Here is a 22,660-nt window from a genome sequence, read left to right on the forward strand (position 1 = left end):
TAAATGCCAGTCATCTGCAGGGTAACCTGAGAGAGGGGAGAGGAGAGGGGAGAAGGCATCTTCATTACCAGGAATCCTACCAGTGCCGCTCTCTCTTGTCACTACTGCTGTTATTCCTTTGCATGGCAATGACATGAGATCATATTTGGAACTCACTTCGAGTCTTCCTGTGTGGGTGGAAATTGCATGCACAGGCCTTGCTCATTAGAGCTGGTGCTCAGACGCTTGGAGACCCACCTGCCGCATGGAGCTGTTGTCAGGGGATGTGTTTTGCCATCACGTGCGCAGGATAGGGCAGTGGTCTCCCAAACCACTTCCAAGGCATGCGCACAGATGCCATTCTGACGATGGCCTCCTCCACCCTCCTGATGTTTGCCTTTCTTTTGTCAATTGCACTTTCCCTCCCCCACTGGAGTTATTTGTCATGGCAAAGCTGAATTTCTCTTTCTGTTGCAGAGAAAGTGCTCCAGATGCACGTCATGATGCATGTCATGCAGATGCCTCTTGTACCTCCCCCCCCCTCCTCTTTGAGATGGAGAAATGTGTATTCCTGCATCACTGCTCGAGTGTCTGATAGCCCTCTGCTACTCAGTTACAAGCTGATGAAATCTTGTCTTGCATCGTAAGGGGTTGCTTGCAAAAGCAGTCTGCATACACAAGGCAGCATACACAAGGCATACACAAGGTTTGCTTTTGTCACTCAACATGCCCAGACCCAGCCATATGAGTCCAGCCATATCCTCTTGCTCCGGATTTGTCTGTAGTCTGATCAGCTCAGCCCCCCTGACTGCATAAGCTGCACTTGGTATTGAGGAAATGGATGTCTCTCTCATATGAATAAGGGTCAGCAAAGGGCAGTTGCTCAGAACTGCAGGCCGATTGGGATGGGAACGGAACTCTTCCATTCCTCTAGCCTGCTGCTTTGAAGGATTTGAATTGGGAAACCTCAGACATCTAGCAGAAAAAGCGTAGGACCCCCTCAAGTATAGGACACCAAGGGCAGTGTGGATTGTGTTGCCCTCTTCGTGAGCAAGTTTTGATTTCTGAAGAGCCAAGTCAGGTCTGGAAGGTTTCTCCATGGTGAGTCTAGCCATCTTTGGGCTTCTGACTTTCTCCTTTACCTGGGAAGAGTTGAGCTATTTATCATCGCCCACAAAAAAAGGAGTTCTGGCTTTTGTTTGGATTCTCCCCCCCTTCCCATGCTAGCACAGAGGGAGATAGTCTGGATTTCCATACTGGATTTCCAACAGTTTAGGTCGCCGTTTCTTAGTGTGAAAACAGTATTTTCTTGCTTTTCAAAATGGCTTGGAGCTGTTGTTTCTGTGTAAGGCAGTTTCTCTAATTTCAGGGACACGGGGAGAACTGAGTATGATCAGGCAGTTTGCTCTTTTGATATGTTGAGCAGCCGGAAAAAGCTGATGCTGAATGTGCACACTCGTACATGGAGGTGGAAGGCACAGCTCAAGGATTCCTGAATGTTAACTACTCTTATAGGATCGGGTGCATTTTTCTTTCCTCCTCGCTTTCTCCCCTCCTCTAGCCCCAAAGTCACTCTCTGTTGCCTTCTTTATGCTGCGCTGTCCCAGGGCTGGAAGACTGTTTTTTAATTCATTTATTGTGTACGAAATGTGTGTTGCCTTTCCAACTAAAAAGCGTTCAAGGCAACATGGAAACCCTCCAGGCATCATCATATAAAAACAATAAAATACCTATGCATAATTACCACCTGATATGCCCAGCAGAGGCTGGCAAATGCCTTTGCAAATAACAACGGAGTTAAATGTGGAAGAGAGGCACCTTGTCTGCTGGGCAGCACGCAAGTTCAGCCAGATGAGGAAGGTGGGGAGGAGGCGTGGAGGGAGCGCGCCGCAGCTGTGGAGGGCAGCTTGGCTTCTGCTGCAGCGGCCAGGCCTTGGTCCGTGCCCCAGGCCCTGGGTGTAAGGAGGCGACAACCCTGTGGAAAGGTCTTGTGGAGCAGAATGCACAGGGGATGGTGCCCCGGCTTCCTCCTCGTGCCACAGGGCGGTGTGAGTGTCTCAGACTCCCGGGAGTTCAGGCAGCTGGAGTTTTGCAGCTGTGTCTGGGAAGCCGCTTTTCATGTCTCTGCATGGGTGGGTGCTGGCACCCACTGCCACTGTAGGCCGGGGATGTCTGTGAACAGTTCGCTTTGACAGAATTCCAGTAGGCTGAGGTTAGTGGGCAGTTGTAACACATAAGGAACCAAGTTTTCCGTTCTTCCGGGACTTGATCCACCTTTCCTTGAAGCCAGTAGGAGTCATTCCATGGCTTGGCTACAAAAACAAAGTTGTTTTAAAATTCAAGGTTGTGCAGAAAAGCTTCATTGGTTTGGATAGGGGTTTTTCCTGGCAGTGAGTACTGGCATATTTCTAAGAATAGAAACAGAGGGGAATTTCCTTTATGCTATAAAAAAGTTTCTTAAAACACACACACACACAAGCCTGGAATTACATATTCAGGGCTTGGGGGGGGGGGTATTCCTAGGCATGTGTTTTTTAATGCGCAATTATTTTCCTTGACTTCTGGCTTAATAGAAGCCAGTGTGGACCAGGTATCATCATGTGACCAGCCTACAGCAGCATTATAACCGCAAATGATTATGCCTCTGATTGGTCCAGTCCTGTCTGTTCTATGTGCACACACACCAGGAAATCTCTGGTTAATTTCCAATCCACGGTGTTGAGAATTTGGAGTGCTACCTCATAGGGCAGTATCCAAGCATCAGTGGGACCCACCACTTCGCAACTGGGATGTAGCGCTTTGGGCAGGCACCGGAAGCAAGTAAAAACTGTAGTTTCTGCAACGGGGCAGGTCAGCAGAGCTTGCGGAATGGAGCTCTGCCAACCAGTCATGATCTGGAAATGATCTGCTCGTTTCGGCTCTTGTTTTATGAAGTGCTAAATTCCCATTGCGCAAGCGGCGCATTCCGCTTGTGCAGTGGAGTGGGTGGGAGCGCAGCAGCCCCATTGGATCCTACCCTTAGCTATGTCTTTGGAAGAGATTGTACCTAAAGCACACACAGGAACTGATCCCTTGTTTCTGTTCACATGTCCTCTCCCTACCCCGCTACAATTCAAGGCTGAAATAAGGGGAAGGGGAAAGGACCAGCTCCTTGCACAATGCTGAAAGGAAGGAGGGGGCAGCTGCTCTGATTGGATGTAAGAGGGGAGGTGGGAGGAGTACATGGCTGCCTTGGTTGGCTGATCCCTTTGACCCTCCCCGGGGGGGGGGGCAAAAGGAACACATGTGATACCAGATGAAAAGCATGAATGGCTGCAAGCCCTGATTGATCCAGATGCTTGGGTCTCTATTGTAATAGGACAGAGGGATGTGTGCACTTATGTACTCAGGTACTCCAAGATTGCTTGATTATAAGCCAGTTGTTGGCTGCTGAGTATCCCTTTATGTATCTCTAAACATAAGGGGGACTATTCCATTAGGGCAGAGTTTGGCAGGTCTATCAGAAATGGAAGAACTCAAACCATGGCCCTTTCAGAAACTCCTTGAAGCCCTGTAGCTTTATGGAAAGCCATTGGCTTTCTTAAGCCTCTTTCTTCTCCTCTTCCTGTTCCTATAAAACTTCCTCCTTCTGTTAGCACATGTTTATCTGTACTGAGCTCCACATACAGCTCAGTCTGTTCCTTGCTCTTCCCTGTCCTTTTCTCGCTGTGCTTCCCAGACCCTGCATGCCTCTCCTGCTTCTGTGGTCCAGGCCATCTCAAAGACTTGTGCCAATATTTGGAACAAAAACATGAATTTGCACCGTTTATAACGCTCACTGAATCCAGAGCTTCTCCATGCAGAATTGTGATTTGATCTTTAGCTCATTCAGCATAGAATTTGCAGTGCCCTGATTTTCAGGTCAGTCATAGAGCCTGGAATTGATTCTCACATAAAGGTAAGAAGCTGTTTGGATCCAGGGCAACCCACCCTTTCCATCTACACTGGGGTCATGCACGTCTCCTCAGTCTAGAGCAGCCATTGGCCTCTGCTTATTCAGGTTAATCCCTATATAAAGAAAGAGACAGCAGCAAAGGGTATTGCAGACTGTTGTAATTATGTGTCGCAGGTTTACAGCTTCTCAGAAGGGAAACACTCTAATGAAGGGCTTGTTCATTTTATCGTCAGCCTCTGAAACAGGCTATCTGGTTGTTTGTTTGTTTGCTTTAAGCTTAAAAATTTAAGGTCAGATCCCATGTGACTGGGGGAAAAGCTTTTTGTATTCTTAAACCAGCAGGCCAAAAGACTTCGGTTGCTTGAGACCTCTGTCAGTGACAGAGATACGGCACAAGGTAGTCAGTGAGGCCTAAACACCACATCACAAGAAACCAGCCATGGTTGTTGAGAGCAGCAGCTTCACATCTGTCTCTCCAGTAACATTTAGTTAGAGACGAGTGGCAGGGGTGTCGCTGTGCTCAGGTTTTCCCTGCCCCCACCTGCAAACAGCAATCAGTGAAGTGGAATAGCAGTTGGAAAAAAGCTCTTAAGAGCGATAACGTCATTTCATGCATCTTCTGTGCTGAAACATTATGGGGGAGATGTAGATGGATGCTGACAAAGTTATTGCTTGAAACAGGGTGTTTGGGCCAGGGAGATGAACGTTCACACACATGCATATGTGTACATACAGAGCCTGTGTAATGTGGCCAAGTCCTCTGGGCCTGGCTGGTTCATCTCATGTACGTTTATTTGCCTCAGGGGACAAATGTGCAAGCTGCGCTGGCAGCTCCATCCTGTTTCCCTAGCCAAGTTGAAATCACCTTATGCCTTCAAAATTTGACACCAAACAAAGCTGACTTTTGTGACCTGTATAAATTATGCGAATCGAGTATTTGCTTACTGAGGAAAAGTTACTTAGTTCTTTTTGCATGATCCTTCTTGCATCGTTCTGCATTGTTACAATTCTGCACCATTTATTCTGGTTCTGCTAGAAGAGGGAAGGCACCAACTCCATCCTCCAACTGGTGGGAACTTGACCCAGCAGACCCAGCAGACCCTGCCGCGTCTGAACTTTCAGCAGGCTTTTCCCCCAACATTTTCAAGTACTAGAAACCTTAGAAGGAAAACAGAAGAAGAATGTGCATGATGCAGATTGTGATGCTGCTTGGAGGCAGGATCAAAGAGCTTAACTCTCATGCCCGTGGATGGCCAAACAGGCTTGGCAGGCTGTTGGTGGGAGGTTGTAACGGGCCAGGCATGTGGCTACAGTTGCTCTTTCATACCACCTTCAGGCCATTAGCCCATTCTAGACATCAGAGCCCTTGACTGTGGTTGGTGAATGAGAATGCCTGGTTTACACACTCCCCCCCTCCCCTGTTTAGCATGGATTCCCTTCTCTGGTGCAGCGTGGAGGAAGTCCTGGTTGGCACTAATCATAGCTTGCCTGCCGTGGACATTGCTGCAGCAAACTCTGGTTAGAGTAAAGCAAGAAAGGCGGGAGGGAAGGATCCTGTGGGAGGTCGGGTGGATGGGGCTGCAAAGCCCACGGGCTGCTCCCAGTCCTCCAACCCAGTCCTGGGCCCGGTGCTCTTCAACATTTTTATTAATGACTTGGAGGAGGAAGTTCAGGGAACGCTGATCAAATTTGCAGATGACACAAAATTGGGTGGGATTGCTAATACCCTGGAAGACAGAAGCAAAATTCAAAGTGATCTGGATAGACTGGAGCGCTGGGCAGAAAACAACAGAAAGACATTTAATAGGGATAAATGCCAAGTTCTGCACCTAGGAAAAAGAAACCAAATGCACAGTTACAAGATGGGGGATACGTGGCTCAACAACACGACAAGCGAGAAGGATCTTGGAACTGTTGTCGATCATAAGCTGAATATGAGCCAACAATGTGATGTGGCTGCAAAAAAGGCCAATGCTCTTTTGGGCTGCATTAATAGAAGCATAGCTTCCAAATTCCAAAAAGTACTAGTTCCCCTCTACTCAGCACTGGTTAGACCTCATCTGGAGTATTGTGTCCAATTCTGGGCACCACATTTTAAGAAGGATGCAGATAAGCTGGAGAGGATTCAGAGGAGGGCAATGAGGATGATCAGGGGACTGGAAACAAAGCCCTGTGAAGAGAGACTGAAAGAACTGGGCATGTTTAGCCTTGAGAAGAGAAGACTGAGGGGAGATATGATAGCACTCTTCAAGTACTTGAAAGGTTGTCCCAGAGAGGAAGGCCAAGATCTCTTCTTGATCATCCCAGAGTGTAAGACATGGAATCATGGGCTCAAGTGACAGGAAGCCAGATTCTGGCTGAACATCAGGAGAAATGTCCTGACTGTTAGAGCAATACGACAATGGAACCCATTCCCTAGTGAGGTGGTGGGCTCTCCCACACTGGAGGCATTCAAGAGGAGGCTGGACAGCCACCTGTCAGGGATGCTCTGACTTGGAGTCCTGCGTTGACAGGGGGTTGGACTCGATGGTCTTCTAGGCCCCTTCCAACCCCAGTATTCTATGATTCTGTGATTGTTGAGCGCGGGCAGGGACGTCTGGGTTGAGGATCTGTGCGTCCTGTCTGTACAGAGCTGTGTGCTTTGCCAAGTTTTCCCAAAGGCACACCTTGGCAAAGATATTGACAGGCATCATTCTTATTTTCACTTATTTAAAATATTAAAACAGAAAATGCAGTTCAATATATAAAAGGTTAACAAGGAAACCTTCCTGTTGATATTTATTTATTTATTTATTTATTTATTTTATTCCATTCCACTCTTCAGCCAAAAAAGGCTCCTGGAGCAGCTTATATAGATTAATAACAAGACAGCCTCTGCCCTGTGGCTTACAGACTAAAAGGTACGACACAAAAAGAAAAGGGATTGGGAGGGAGGAGGAAAAAAGCAGAACTCGGGTACCAGTTCTTGGTTTCCAAGTTCTGACAGCTATTGTTTTTGGCGTAGAAATGCCAAGCAAGCTCCCTGCCACTGCCCCTGCCCTGGGCTAGGTTGGTCTCTCCCTTGCCAGGACATTGTGCAGCTTCCCAGTGGCCCTTGGTTTTCTGGCTGGTGGATGAGGCCAGAGCCTGCAGTATATAACACTGACTGACAGAACCGTTTTCTCCCTTCATATATCTTGTTCCAAAACACTAAAAACTTTCCCCAGTCGTCCACAAAGATTGAAGAATCCGTAATGTTTGGCCTCCGCAGACTTCATTAAGGGGTCAGTTTATTCTTAACTATAACCCTCCAGACTTACTGTGCTGCTCACTGACCTGGTTCAGTGCGACATGGTAAACCTGGTTTCTCGAAATCCTCTGGGCGGCTGTGAGCTGGCCAGCCTGCAAGGGCCCCTGGCTCAGTTACTCCTGTGCGGCTCCCCTGCCAACAGGGACAGCTAAAGAAGCCAGGAGCTCTCTGCCCTGGCTCGGTTAGCATGGTGTCTGAACCAGGCAGTCTGGCTTGTCTCTCCAGAGGAGCCAAGCAGAAGTGATCAAGCTGTGTGTGCCCTTGCATGTTGGCTGGCTCACAGTAACCCAGATTAAAAAAAAAAAATGCGTTGCTGTGACATCTAAGTGTTGCCATTGGTTAAGGGTGCTTCAGGATTCTTACTTCTTTTAGCACCTGCTAAATTATTATTAATATGTTACTGTTTGCTCTGTTGACGCAACTTCATCATTTAAATGTATTGCTTATGGTACAAAGCAGATGGTATTCCCGGTGATATCTTTTATTCACATTGCCTCTAGCCAATTCCCCTTTAAAAAATAATAGTTTGATATCTCAATCTATTTATTTATTTTTATTTATTTCAAAAAAATTCTTGGCTGCCTTTCAAGGCAGAAGCCCTCCCAAGGCAGCTCACAGCAATAACATACATAAAAACAATTAAAATATTAAAAGTGATTAAGACATAAAACACAATATAATAGCAATAAAACAAAAATAAAAGACAATAAAACCAACAAAAAGAGCAACAACAGCAATCATATCAAGAGAAGGCCACCGTAAAATAATACATTTTCAAGGCCTTCTTAAAAGCCTGCCATGATGGAGCATGGCAGACCTCCGATCACAACTTGTTCCAAAGGTGTGGGGCCACTGCAGAGAAGGCTCTCTCACAAGTGGCCACCTACCTAACCGGTCTCACAGATGGGCAGATGAGAAGGGCCCCTCTTTCTGACCTTTAAGTGCGGGCAGGCTGATATGGGTGAAGGCAAGTAACTTCAAGTAACTTGGTCCCAAACCATTTAAGGCTTTAAAGGTCAAAACCAGGACTTTAAATTGGGCTTAGAAACACAGCGGTAACCAGTGCAACTGGTGGAGTATAGGCATTACGTGATTGAATCACCTCGCCCCACCAATGCTCGGGTGGCTGCATCCAGCACTGTTTTCATAACTTCTCCAGTTTCCCAAAGGTTACTTATTTTTATGTTGTAAAGTATTTATATGCCACCATCTCAGGACAGCTTACAACAAGATAACAAATAAAAAAGAGAAACTGTAGGTCAACAAAACACATAAAAGCAACATAAAACATATACCAGATAAAACATATGCAAAGCAGGAACATATTAAAACGCCTGGGAAAATATAAAAAAAGTCTTCTAGCGCCAAAATAAATTCCAGGCAGGAGATGGAGAGCGCCACCCATATCCACCGGGGGGGGGGGGTGCCGTTGAATAAACCCTCCCTCGCCCCTGGAGATTTCCTCTTCAGTCACATTTGTACTCGTGGAAGGATAAACCTTTCCCATCACATGGTTTAATAAATGGCCAGTCCAGGCCTCTGCAGTGGGATCTGCCAGTGCCCAGGCTGGCATGGATGACCCATCAGCATTTTCTAGCACACACGTTATATATACCAAACAGAGAAGCCTTGGCAACCTGGGCTGGAGCTTGCATCCCAGCTCGGCCATTTACTTTAGGCCAAGTGGAAAGAACAGCCGCTCCCTTTGCAGGATGCCATGTGAACCAGCTCACAAATGCCTGCCCACACACTCGCTCACATCTGCCTGACTGCCTGTCTCCCCACTTTCCATGATGTAACATGCGGGCAAGGTGACCGTGTGGTTTCTTTTTTTTGCACACTAATTGCCTGTGTGGGTATTTTAAATGCGGAATTTGTAAGCTTGCTGTGGAATTCAGGGGCTGGGGGTGTTGATGCTTTAATAAAGGGCTAGGTGGACTTCAGGCTTGTGAGCTCTAGTGGGAGTTTGCGGGGGGGAGGTACGGCAGAGGATGAGATGGCTAGATAGCATCACCGATGCAATGAATATGGACTTGAGCACGCTCTGGGAGAGAGCGGAGGTCAGGAAGGCCTGGCGTGCTCTGGTCCACGGGGTCACGAAGAGTTGGACACGACTGAACGACTGAACAACAACAACAACTAGAGCTCTGAGGTCCACCAGGTGCAAAATAGTTGTGGTGGGGCAGCCAGGGCAAAGGGCAGACACTTAGAATGAAGGAGCAGGGCGCCTCTCACGCAGGTCCAGGCCAGAGATTAGTTTAGTACCAAAAACGGAGGGTCAGACTACATGTGCTATTAAGTGCATCTTTGCATCATATGTGCAGATTGCAGCGGAGTGTTCTTTCTGGCCAGGGGGGGGACGAGGGGAGCAAGCCCCCTTCAGCTGCTCCTTCTCTGGCCGACGGATGGGGCCAGGCTGGTCTCCTCCTTGCTGTGATGAGGGAGGGGTGCTGCAGCTTCTCAGTGGTTCTTGGTCCCCTGGATGGTGGCAGAGGCCTGAATGTGCTTCCCTTCAGCTCTGCAGATCCAAGGCAATAATAAAGGGGCTGGAAATACCTGAATAATTTGTATAATTAGTTCTGCATAGTGGGGTTCATATCTATATTTATATCTATATCTCAGTTGTTTAAATGTGGGTGTTTTCTGGGAGTGGAGGAATGTCTTTTAGGGTGCAATCCTATGCACGTTTAGACAGAAAAAACGTCCTACAACTCCCAGCATTCCCCAGCCAGCCATGCTGGCTGGGGAATGCTGGGAGTTGTAGGACTTTTTTCTGTCTAAACATGCATAGGATTGTGCCCTTAGAGTACAAACATGTCACAATGTACAGCCAGGGTTGCAGCCAGCCTTCAAGGGCTCTTCCCATATTTGACACACATTCTTGAATAATGGGTAATTGCATATGTACGCAATTATTTGTTTATTTATTTATTTAATTCTAAGCGACTTATTTTTAAATGGTTTAAATTTAAGACACCTTTATAATTTGTTTGATACTGCATTGTACTGCTTTTATATTCACAGTTATTAGGACCAACCAAAATGCCACAAACCTGTGTCAGCTTTTGTTGCACACTTCAATGGCACTTCGCTTGATTCTAATAAGGATGTGACCCAAATGTGGGGCTTTTTACCCCTAATGTTTTTATATTCTAAGCTACTTTGGGAAGACCATGATATTGAAAGGTGGTCAAGAACTGTATTAGATGAATAATAAAATAAATAAATGAGAAAATATATCCCACGTGAATGGGAACAAAACCAATTGAGGTGTGCCAAACAGGTTTCCCAAACCTTTATTGTTCTGAATCACAACCAAACAGGGAACAATTTAAGTTGCCGCTGAACCCAAGCTGGAATTTAACCAAAAATGTAATGATTTGTTTCTCTGATTACAACATGAGTCGTATGTTATGTACAAACTTTATTTATGAACCCAGAGATGCATTTCAGTGGGAGAGGTGTGCTTTGCAATGTTTTTCCACACAGGCATTTGAGCAGTGAAATGAAGTTGTGCCCGACTTGAGGGTATGTTCCATATCTGCAGTGGTTCTACTATCTGGTGGGACTGGGGCAGCAGGCAAGCCAGTGTGTAAAGGGGCTGTCTTGATTCAGGAAGTCTGGCAACTACTGCTCTCTCAGAACAAAACTGGGAAATATTTAGATTCAAAAGCACAGCATCATTTTTTTTTTCAGTTCAACCAAATACAAGTTAACATAAAGTCCAGTCAGTTATTATATGGTGCTGTTTAAAAGAAGGTGTAAAATGCAAGGATGTGAATATATGATTTGTTTGCAAGAACAGAACTAGCTAAGAAATGGAAATCATAACAACCACTGCCTATAATTGGAATTGTGAAACTAGTATAAATCCAGCACATAAAGGAAGACCAATGGCTAATACTGTGTTATTGCAAGTTGTATTGGAATTCCAGTACATTCATTCTGTTGTATTCTGATACATTTATATTGTACTGGAATAAAAGCAGTGAAATGTTTTCCCTTGAAGGGTTTGCTGTGTGTTGCGGGGAGGGCCAGACTCCTTGACCGCTTTCATAAATCCTTTGGGGGGTAAGAAAGCTCTTGCAGTCTCTTGGCTTGGACAGAGTTCCTTGGACAACTTTTTAGTGCTGGGGTCCAGAGAGGCATTTTTCTGTTGCCCTGCCTTGCTCTGCCCCCAAATGTTTTAGTTTTTGTGTGCACAGACATGGGCAGCTGAAGAACTTCACACAAAAACAAACCCTGTTCCGACAGGCCAGAGGGAAAGGCAGATTTCATCCTCTTTTCCTGCCCCCACTCCCAGCCCCTGCCCCACATCTAGTGCTCTTGGAACAGCGGGAAGGAAGGAAATGCCCTGTACTGAGTTCACATTCCCAATGCTGATGTGAAGCAGAGTTCAACAGGATCCCAGGCCCGCCTAGTGAACACACCCCATTTTCCTTGTTACTGTGTGTGTGGAGATCCTTTGATTCTGCCCTCTCCATCTTGCCTGCATCTGGATGTCAGCAACTTAACCGTCTCCCCAAGAAGACGTTGTAGCCAGTGTGTGTACGCCTGTGAATCCCAAGACGTGGCACGGAGCATTGCTCAGACCTGTACAGCCTCCACTCTGCTGCAATGCTATTTTATCATCACAATCTGTCTGCCTTCAGGGGTGAGCATGACTCTCTGCTGTGCTCTGAAAGAAATGGGAAACGTCTTTTTGGGGTCCCTTGCTTATTTCTTTGCTTTTCTCTTTGGAAAGCACTCTTGCTGATGTCGGTCTTCTGCTTAGTGAAAACCTGTAGCGCAAATGGAGGTTCTCCAACCAGTGGTCTGTACAAACAACTTCTTCGAAGTGGGGTGGCAGGGGGCAGGGAGGTTCAGGCTCCATAATAGGGTTAGTGTACTCTGGCAACAAGCACTTCATAGACCCAGGGCCTAGCTACTAAAGAAAATCAAACACTTTTTATGGGGGGGCTAAATCTGTCTAGTTTTCGGATGTTTCTAGTAATTGGGGAGCTTTGGACTATGTGTGTGCATGCCAAACTTCAGGGCTCCAGCTTATGGGACAGTACTCTTAACAATTTTAATACTCACGTGAATCCGAGAGGCCCAAGCAGACATAATGATCTATATTCTCTCATTAAAGTGTTTATGTGCACATATATGTATATCTCTGTGTGTACAACATAATGTCAGATCGGGCTATGCAGACAGAAGCAGGGTTTGGTTCTTGAAGGCCGTGGTCTCCAGGTCCCCATGGGCACAAAGCATTAGCAGACACCAACATCTCCCCTGCCCCCACTCCCAGTGTAACCCTTCTAATTTTCTCATAGATGTGAATAGCTGCTGCTCAATCCTGTGGGGAAAGGTTAAGCAGCGTAGGCATACCCTGGATTTTACTGCTGACACTGGATGGCCCAATCTTCCCTGGCAGGGATCCTACAGGGGCTGCAATGTGTCTCTTTGCAAGAGCCCACAAAAATGCCAGGGAGTCTTATGAAGTTCAGCAGCATAACAGTGGGCATTTTGCTAGTGATCTAATGATCTTGGTATTTGAACAACACAGCCCACTTGCCATGCTTCTGCTTGTTCTGGATGGAGGATGTGGTCACGGGGTGATGGTGGTTCACATTTGCAGTGCCGTTGAAGTGTGTGCTGTGTGTGTTTTAAACCAAGAGTGACGTGAGGAGTTCTTTCTGGAGCTTTGTGTTCAGTTAAGCGCAGGCTGTGAAGTGTTGTTCCCACTTTTAAAAACAAAACACCAACTAAGATGTGGACTTTTCCTTCCGTAACATTTGCAAATAGTCTGGACAAGCCTTCAGGGTGAATCTCACCACGTCAACGTTTGATAGTCCCCGCAATATGGAGAAGGGCAGGTGGGGTGCGAGGGCAGTCCTAAAACTTGGATCCAGAAAGTCAAAACAAACAATACATTAAATCTATTACTGTATTTAACATACAAATAATTTTCTCCTTTTTGAGTAACAGCCATTGGGAGGGGGCAGTCAGAGTCTAATCTGTGTTGTGTAGGGAATAGGGCTTAAGTCCTCCCCACACAGTAGTCCCAACAGAAATCACCCATGAAGCTACTGTTTCCCCTGGGAGGGAAGCGTGGGGAGGACTGATCCCTGGAAGGGGGGATTAGAATTGGGACACACGCTGCTGTCCCTGTTCTGATTCCCCCCCACACACACATTCCCCCCACACACAAACATCCTTTCATGTTAAATGCAGTCACGCCTTTAATGTGTGGTGTAGTTTGGCCCTGAACCTCATTCCGAAAATGCTGGAGTAAGTTGGACAAGGGGACGGCCAGCTTCGCAGTCCAGAGGAATCGTGGCAGGAGGGTTGGCTCAGGCCAGTCCGCAGTGGAAGCGTCCTCCTCCTGTTGGTTCATGTCAGGGGACTTTGGCAAATCCAAGGATTGCAGGTCACGTGTTCTTCTGCATCTCCTCATCTCTGCTCTTCCACTTTGTTGCAGAGGCCGAGGCCAAGAAAACATGTGACTGGTTGCGTGCAGCAGGCTTTCCTCAGTATGCACAGCTCTATGAAGGTAAGCAGGGTCTCTGGCACTTTGTCCAGGATGGCTGGGGAAGCAAGCGGGAAGCAAGGCTCAACCCTTTGCACCCTGAGTGACTCTAGAGTTTGTCAGGACTGGTTCACACATGCTCAGCCTTGACGGGACGGACCGTGCCTTCCAAGTGCCCCTTGTAAGGTAAAATTATGGGGGGACCCTTTCTGATGTCCCCCTTCACTGTTGTTTTAGAAGGTATGGGGGGAGCAGATTTGGCCTGCCTACCTCTGTTCAGCCCCACCCCACCCCCCTGACTTGATCTTTGTGACGACGTGCCTGGCTAGTCCCCAGCTCCGCATTGCTTTGTTTACTCTGGATCTTTCTGCAGGCGGGGGCTCTCCTGAGCAGGTGGCCTGCCTGGCCCCTCAACCCCATGCCTTTAGCTGGGTCAGCTGCTCCCTCCTGTCAGTCAGAGTCTCTTCCAGGGTCGATGTACCCTGGGTGAGGGGACTTTCCATCCCCGTGGAACATCTTCACTAACTTCTTGGAAACTTCCCAGCTGTCTGGGCCCATGTCAGGATGCCAAAGAACCCTGTCTCCAAAGGCGGGCACCTTCTTGAACTCCAGCAGAGAGAGTCACCACGGGGGGAGCCGAGGAGGCCAACTCAGATGGCCATCAGGAGCCACGCAGAGGAGGGCTGGATTGTTTCTCCAGGCAGGAAAGACCCTGTGGCAGGAGAAATGCAGCAGCCTAGCTGGCCTCTTTGCTTCATGATGGTCCAGAATGGGGACAGGAAAGCTGTGAACAAACTCCTGAAAATGCCTCCCTTGAATTAAGAGGATGTCAGGAGGAGGCGTTCCAGCCCAGAGCAAGAGGAGACCCTTGTAAATAACACTGTGTTATTCTGACACAGTGTGGCAACAGACTGGTGCGGAGAATGTGGTAGTCAAAGCAGGGCAAGGATTAGTGAAAGGAACAATCCACTGTGCAACATCTGTGCCATTTCTGTTCATTGCCCTTCTCTGTTGGGTGAGTGTAGCATTGAAGGGCATCACCCTTTCTGGACCCCATCTCTCACAAGAAGAGCAGGAGCAAAGGCAACCTGGAGGCAGCTAGGAATAGGACCATGTCTCCACATCAACAGAAGGAGAAGTGAATGCAGGAGTACCGGATTTTTTAAAAGGAATCAGCTTTGCTGTGCTTTGGTCCATGCAGGGCTCCACGAGAGAGTGCTCCACACCAGTAAAAATTGCCTCACAGAACATACTTCCCGGTGGGGATGGGGGTTGGAGTGAACGTTGTCTGACTGGCAGGGGCTGCTCAACCAAAAAGAGAGGCTCCCCCCCCTCCCCCCTTTCCCCTGAAGGTCCAGATGCACCTGCATTTCAGGAGCAAGCCTCATTGAGCGCAGTGGGAGTTACTTCTGAGTAGACACACATATGCATGTGCTTGGAAGGTTGGGCGGGACACACACACAGGCATGGGAAACCAGCCCCCTTTCTAACCAAACCGATGCTGTGCAGGATCTCTATAACAAAGCTGTGAAGTAGTTATTGCCTAAGGCGATATACCAAAAGAAGGAGAATTGGAGCCTTGAGATCCTGCTTTAGAGCCTTTAGGGAATGTGCTTTCAACTGTACCATTTCAGTTGAGGGGGATCTCTGTAAGTACTGATGTGGACATTCAGAGGGCAAGCCTCATTGAGCACAATGGGAGTTACTTCCAAGTAGACATTTATTGGTTTGTGCAGGGACGGGAAACACACAAGAAACACCCCTTGACTGGGGACAGGGTGAAAGGCGCACCCCTGGGCAGGGCCAGCATCCCCGAGGTCAATGCGGGGTTTGGGGCACACAGCAACTATACTGGGGAGAACCCAGCTTGAGGAAAAGAATTGGACTTTAAGCAGTCTCATGCAATCCAGTTTTAAGCTCCGGGGCGACTGCTGGATGGCCATGACGTCATCTATCCCTATCGGAGCAAATCCTGGGTGGAGACACCTCCTTGTCCTCTGGGCAAAGCTCCAGCCCCCCCCCCCAATGACCCTCCCCCAAGAGAGTGGCAAGTGACGAGGAAATCAGGGCAGCAGAACCAAGCGCCGTTTCATTCCTGTAGTCACGATGGTGCTATGGTTTGAGTGAATTCATAATGCAGAACCACACATTTTTAAAATCAGTGTTGTCATTCTTGTCGTTCTAACATATGACGGATGTGGAAGCAGATTTAAAGCATGGAACGGCTGATGGAGGGGGGAAGAGAAATGGCTGTGTAACAGAGGCCCCCTAAGGACGTGAAGTCCAGGGTCTAAAGTGACCCAGCTGCACCACTGATAACAAGCACCAGAAAGCATCACAGATGCGAACGTAGGCAAGCAATGGCAGCCTCTTTTCGGCCTGAGGGCTGAATTCCAATTTGGGAAGGGCCGATGCGGGGGCGGGGGGGGGGGCATTCCAGCAATGGGCAGGGCTGAAGGCGCCGAGGACAGGGGGGGGGGGCAAAGCAAAGTGGGTCAGGCGGATGCCATTCATACAACTTGGGCATTTTCCCATCAAGTGTACAAGCCTCAGGTCAGTGCGGGAGGAAGCCCCAGTGCAACAGCTGTCAGGCATGCTAAGTCCAGCTCAGGTCTAAAAATTAAAGGTATTTAAAGTTTAAATAACCAGCAGGGTATTTTAAGTTTAAATGCCTTTAAATTGCTGCTCTCTCCTCTCAGTGACTGGAGAGAAGAGCAGGGGCTTCCTGCACAGAGCTGCGGGGAGAAGGGACAGGGCTGCGGAAGCAAGCTCTGCAGGCCAAGCTACCACAGGCACCTTTGGGTGCTTCCTTCCTGGGGCTGGTGCGGGGGGAGGGATTTTTGTTGGGATCACAGCAGCGGTGAAAGCGTTAAGACCCTCCCTGCATGCCGCAGTCCTGATGATCCTGCTTTCTCCCCGCAGTGGCTGTTCTTTAAAATAAAAGCAGCAGCACCCTTTCATATTAGTTGTTCACATGTGACTAACCATATCCCATCTGCTTCAGCCCTTTGTTCTCCTATTTCAGTGCAGTTAAGCAGGAGTTGGGAGTTGTGGCATTTGAGGACCAGCGGAGGGGCTCAGTGAGGCAAGAGTCAGGCTTGTGGGCTTCCTTAAGCTTCACTCACCCACCCCTTCCCTCAGAATCTGAGCACAAGGCACAGTTGTAAATATCCCTCTGCATGGATGCCTGACCCCCACAGTCCCTCCACCCTGCTTTCAAGCTGGAAAGTTATGGGAGTCAGGGCCACTCGCACGAGCATCCGTACGTGGACATCTCTATGTCACAATTATGCTTCGTGCAAGGTAGGGAAGTAGACATAAGCGCCCTTCTCCAGCACACCCCTGGGGTCACCAGGTCCCAGGATCTCTGAGCTGCCCTAAGGGTGAGGTGTCCCACAATGCAGCCACCTGGAATCCTGCAAAGGCTTTTTTGCTCACTTTCTGCATATAAATAGCATATGACCCTTATCCAGGTCAGTCACACACGTGCATTATTTCAGTGCAAGTCCACACTGCAGGAAGGCAGGCTTTGCTTTTTATGTAAGAAATGCTGGCAGTGTGAAGCAGCCCCATCAGCTCTTGGATGATGATCACAACTGACAATCTATATGTAGGGTTCTCACTGTTTCGCACACAAAAAAGTGATTTCCATGTAAGAAATGTGTGAAGCAGAGGTGGTTGCATCCAACCTGAGGACTCACTCGGGCAGAGCGCGGACCCTGAACTGTGGGAGATCAGCAGGTGTGAATCTCAGGGAGATTCAGCAGGCAGGGGAAGATCACGGCCATGATGCACTCTCCACTGCCCTGCTTCTCCCATGCTTTCAAGGTGGCTGGCCGTGGGGATGCCACAAGTCACGGCTAAATTGCGGGTAACGTTAAACACTATCGTGCATCCTGTGTATCTTTTTAAAACTGTAACTAGCAGCCACATGGCTTCTGTGTGTGTGTGAAAATCGGGATTGGGACTGCAGCCCACAGGGAGGTTTGTTAATCCTTTCCTCCTGTGCTACAGTGCTGATGAAACCCCCCCTCCCAGCCCACTGCTATTAGCCCCACGTGTTTTGGGAGGAGGGATTTTTTTTAAACTTTCTGCAGTTCTGAGCATTCGCAGCTGCTATCTAAAGTTTTTAGAATATCCTTAAATAATAAGTAACCCATAAAAAATAAATAAATGTGTTAGTCTTTAAGATGCCACAAGACTGTGTTGTGTTTGCTGCTAAAGACTCACGTGGCTGCTACCCCTCTGGAAATGGCATCCATGCAACTGTCCTGGTAGTTTGGCCTTAGCTGCTAAGCCTGTCTCCACTGAATTTATCCAACCCTTTTATTGGATTACATTTAAACTTGTAACCACTGCAGCTGGGTCATTGCGTTACGCATTACAAGAAGGAATACATAGATCTTGGTCATTCCAAACCATTGCTGTTCTGTTCCTTTTGGATTACTCGATGATCTTATAGGCCCCTTCCAACCCTACTATTCTGTGATACTCCTCAGTGAGTGTCTTGTGTATATGCCTCTTGTGTTTGTCTTGCATCCTTCCTCCGAGGAGATCAGGCACACGGAGAGCCAGCTGCTACACTCTGGTAGGGTTGCTAACCACCCACCTTGATCAGGGCTCTGGGAAGCAGCCTCTGCTATCAGCTGTTTTGTATTCCTGAACCTTTCCCCTTCAGGCAGTCCTTTTGCCACAGGGTTCACAGGGCGCATGGCTGTAACAGGTGCTGGAGCCTCCAGGCAGATGAGCCTCCTCTGGGGGAGGTGAAGTTGGCACGGGAGCTGGCACGTGGGCTGGGAGTGCTGGAGCTTGAGAAGTGGCAGGGGGTGAACAGTTGGGTCTGCTGCACATCTTCCTTCGGAGTGGAATCTCCTGCCTTCTGCAGCTCTGCCAGGGTGCAGCCCCTGTGTAAAATTCCTGCGGCCTCAGTGTCGCTACTGGGGTGCGGGTGGGGGATTGCCTGGAAAGCAGAGAAGGGAGGCGACCTGGACCTGCCTTGCCTTTTCAGGGCTGGTGGCACTTCAGCCCCCGCCCACTGGACATCTCGTTCAGCAACTCCTTTGGCTTCTCCAGGTTCATCACACGTTGTCGCCACATGCCCAAGCTCACCTTCTCCATCATTTGAGCAAGGAAGTGGCTTGAAGGAAGGAAATTTCCTTAGGAAGCTAAAGCTGCTATCCTATGCACACTTGCCTTGGGAGGAAGACCCATTGAACTAAATGGGAGTTATGCCAGTGCAAGCATGCGTAGGATTGTGCTGTGAATGCTATACCCAAAGTCGTGGCTGTTCTCTGTACTTGGAGAGTATATTTTATTCTTGTGTCAAGTACCTTGCAAAATAGACCTTGGCAAGTGCTAATTCTCTTGGCCAACGTTTGTTTACCACCAAAATACAGCAGAGGCCATAATCACTCCCGGTGGTGAGGAATGAATGAAAGCCTGAGCTCAGCCTAGCTTGAGGAAAGGGGAGATGAGGCAAGGACAATTGGCGGAAGCTCTGATCGGTGTGCAAGAGTCGGTGATTGTCCAGGTCCGGCCCTCCCCTCCAAACACGTAAGCACAAAGCAAGCCCCGCTGAAAGCTGTACAAGCTGCCTCTTGGTGTGCATGTGGCACTTCCGTTTCTACTGGGAGGTGCCCTCGGGTATTTGAAGTAGAAGGCTTCCCTAGGGATGCATGCGCCTTCCATGGGATTTTGTGTTTCCTGCAGATCTACCATGCTTAATTTCAAAACCAAATTGTAGCCCATGGAGTAGCAGCTTGAAAGCATGGGAAGCAGCAGTAGGTAATATCTCACATTAGAGGGGGACTAGAGAAAGCAGGACTTCTAGTAATATGTGTGTGTGAGGGGAGGGAGTGCATTATAGGGAGCAACCCTGTGGCCCCTTGACAGAGTCTGGGGGGCCATAGGATAATTCAGATTCATGGATCCAAGGTCAGAGACAGCGGTCCGGCCTCAGACCCAGGAATCCAGCTCCCTGCCCTCTCCCCCTCGCAGCCAGCATGGAGAGAACAACACTGGCTGCCTCTCCAAGGGAAAGGGGTGTGCCAGTGGGTGAGGAGATGAGGGGACTGGAGAGGCTGGCTTATGCCGTATCCCCAGGCCTCCCCAGCCTCCTTCCTTCACACTCTGCAGAGGCTCAGCTAGATGGGCAGAAAAGCCTGTCTAGCTGAACCGCAGAGCGGGAGGAGCACAGAGGAGAAGATCGCCTCTGCCGCGCCTCCTACTCTGCATTGGATGGCCACAAGCCCTCTGAGTTTGTAGGGTTGTGGCCATCCCGAAAGGAGTGCAGCCTTAGTGCAACTCTTCATCCCTGCCCCACCCATCCATACACCATATCCCGATACCTTGCACGCTGCTTGTTCCCACAGGCCAATTCCAGTTCTTTGTGGGTCTTGGAAGGAGGGTGAGGCTGCACTCTTGTGCATGCTTGCGTGGGAATAAGCGCCTTCGAATGCAGTGGAGCGTATGTTTAAGTAAGCGTGAATAGGGTTGGCCTGCACATTGCGCAAATATATATGGTATAAATATGTGCGGCTGTGTAGGATTATTCTTGAGGCAGAGTATGCTTAGGGTTAGCACCCTTCCTCTCCAGAGTCTTCGAGAGAGCACTTGCTTGGACACAATTCCATAGACGTAAATGATGCATCCTGGATATTCTTTTTTTCATTTGATCCATCCTTTACTTCTGCAGAATTCATTACTACATGAAGTGGTAATGGCCACACAAATGTGAGACAGGCATTCGTGTCTTGCTTTGTTTTTCCGGAAAGAGTCCCTCTCGTTTTTTGCACATTGCAGAATGAGATCTGCTTAGAGACTAGAGACAGGGTCTTCTTGAGCACATGTAAGGATATGGAGCAAAGCCCAGATCCTTGAAGGCTGTGTGGCCAGAACTTTCCAGAATGACAGGACTGTTTCTCAGGGAGATGGTTCCTGGAGTCATACATACTAATAATTTCAGAACTGAATACACCGCAGAACTCATTAAGCTCACAGTCATAAATACAAGGCATAACTTATTGTACAATTTATCTTGCTTAACCTCAGGGGTGAGATATTTTTCCCAAATTGTGAGTGCATTTTCCTTTAAGATAAAATTGTTGTTGTTGTTGTTGTTCAGTCGTGTCCGACTCTTCGTGACCCCATGGACCATAGCACGCCAGGCCTTCCTGTCCTGCGCTCTCTCCCGGAGCGTGCTCAAGTTCATATTCATTGCATCCGTGATGCTATCTAGCCATCTCATCCTCTGCCGTCCCCTTCTCCTTTTGCCTTCAGTCTTTCCCAGCATCAGGGTCTTTTCCAGGGAGTTTTCTCTTCGCATTAGGTGGCCAAAATATTGGAGCTTCAGCTTCATTATCTGTCCTTCCAAAGAGAAGTCAGGGTTGATTTCCTTTAGGATGGACTGATTTGACCTCCTTGCAGTCCAGGGGACTCGTAAGAGTCTTCTCCAGCACCACAGTTCGAAAGCATCAATTCTTCGGCGCTCAGCCTTCCTTATAGTCCAGCTCTCACAGCCATACATTACTACTGGGAAAACCATAGCTTTGATTAGACGGACCTTTGTCGGCAAGGTGATGTCTCTGCTTCTTACTATGCTGTCTAGGTTTGCCATAGCTTTCCTCCCCAGGAGCAAGCGTCTTTTAATGTCATGGCTACAGTCACCGTCTGCGGTGATCTTGGAGCCCAAGAAAGTAAAATCTGTCACTGCTTCCATTTCTTCCCCTTCTATATGCCAGGAAGTGATAGGGCCAGATGCCATGATCTTAGTTTTTTTAATGTTGAGTTTCAAACCAGCTTTTGCACTCTCCTCTTTCACCCTCAACAAGAGGCTCTTGAGATCCTCTTCGCTTTCTGCCATTAGGGTGGTATCGTCTGCATATCGGAGGTTGTTGATAATTCTCCCGGCAATCTTAATTCCGATCTCTGATTCATCCAACCCGGCATTTCTCATGATGTACTCTGCATATAAGTTAAATAAGCAGGGTGACAATATGCAGCCTTGTCGTACTCCTTTCCCAATTTTGAACCAATCGGTTGTTCCATCTCTGGTTCTTACTGTTGCTTCTTGACCCTCATACAGGTTTCTCAGGAGACAGGTAAGGTGGTCTGGTACTCCCATCACTTTCAGAATTTGCCACAGTTTGTTGTGATCCACACAATCAAAGGCTTTAGCGTAGTCAATGAAGCAGAAATAGACGTTTTTCTGGAATTCTCTTGCTTTCTCCATGATGCAGCGAATGTTGGCGATTTGATCTCTAGTTCCTCTGCCTCTTCGAAACCCAGCTTGTACTTCCGGTAGTTCTCGGTTCGCATACTGCTGAAGCCTAGCTTGTAGGATTTTGAGCATCACCTTGCTGGCATGTGAAATGAGCGCAATTGTGCGGTAGTTTGAACACTCTTTGGCGTTGCCCTTCTTTGGAATTGGAATGTAAACTGACCTTTTCCAGTCTTGTGGCCACTGTTGAGTGTTCCAGATTTGTTGGCATATTGAATGCAGCACTTTAACAGCATCATCTTTTAGGATTTTAAATAGCTCGGCTGGAATACTGTCATCTCCGCTAGCTTTGTTGTTACTAATGCTTCCTAAGGCCCACTTGACTTCACTCTCGAGGATGTCCGGCTCAAGTTCAGTGACCGCACTATCATGGCTATCAGGGACATTCAAATCTTTCCTGTATAGTTCTTCTGTGTATTCTTGCCACCTCTTCTTAATCTCATCCGCTTCTGTTAGGTCCCTGCCTTCTTTGTCCTTTATCATGCCCGTCTTTGCACAAAACGTTCCCTTGAGATCTCCAATTTTCTTGAAGAGATCTCTAGTCTTTCCCATTCTGTTGTTTTCCTCGATTTCTTTGCATTGTTCATTTAAGAAGGCCTTCTTGTCTCTCCTTGCTATTCTCTGGAACTCTGCATTCAGTTGGGTATATCTTCCCCTTTCTCCCTT

The 22,660-nt window shown here is 48.1% G+C and overlaps 1 protein-coding gene across 3 annotated transcripts in view; it reads left to right on the forward strand.

Moving 5' to 3' along the window:
- The window catches only part of STARD8 (StAR related lipid transfer domain containing 8), a 127,404-nt gene that overhangs the window by 74,383 nt on the left and 30,361 nt on the right, over positions 1-22,660 (forward strand). For 2 of the 3 annotated variants that reach the window (XM_084814275.1, XM_084814277.1), the window contains exon 2: positions 13,669-13,740. In XM_084814275.1, the coding sequence (XP_084670401.1) occupies positions 13,669-13,740 (72 nt within the window). Of the gene's footprint in view, positions 1-831; positions 1,081-13,668; positions 13,741-22,660 lie in introns of those variants that run through there. The other variant, XM_084814276.1, reaches the window with a different exon arrangement.

This window comes from Heloderma suspectum, chromosome 9 (assembly GCF_057233095.1).
Source record: "Heloderma suspectum isolate Gila_16-S chromosome 9, 16-S_ref, whole genome shotgun sequence".
NCBI classification, from domain to species: domain Eukaryota; kingdom Metazoa; phylum Chordata; class Lepidosauria; order Squamata; family Helodermatidae; genus Heloderma; species Heloderma suspectum.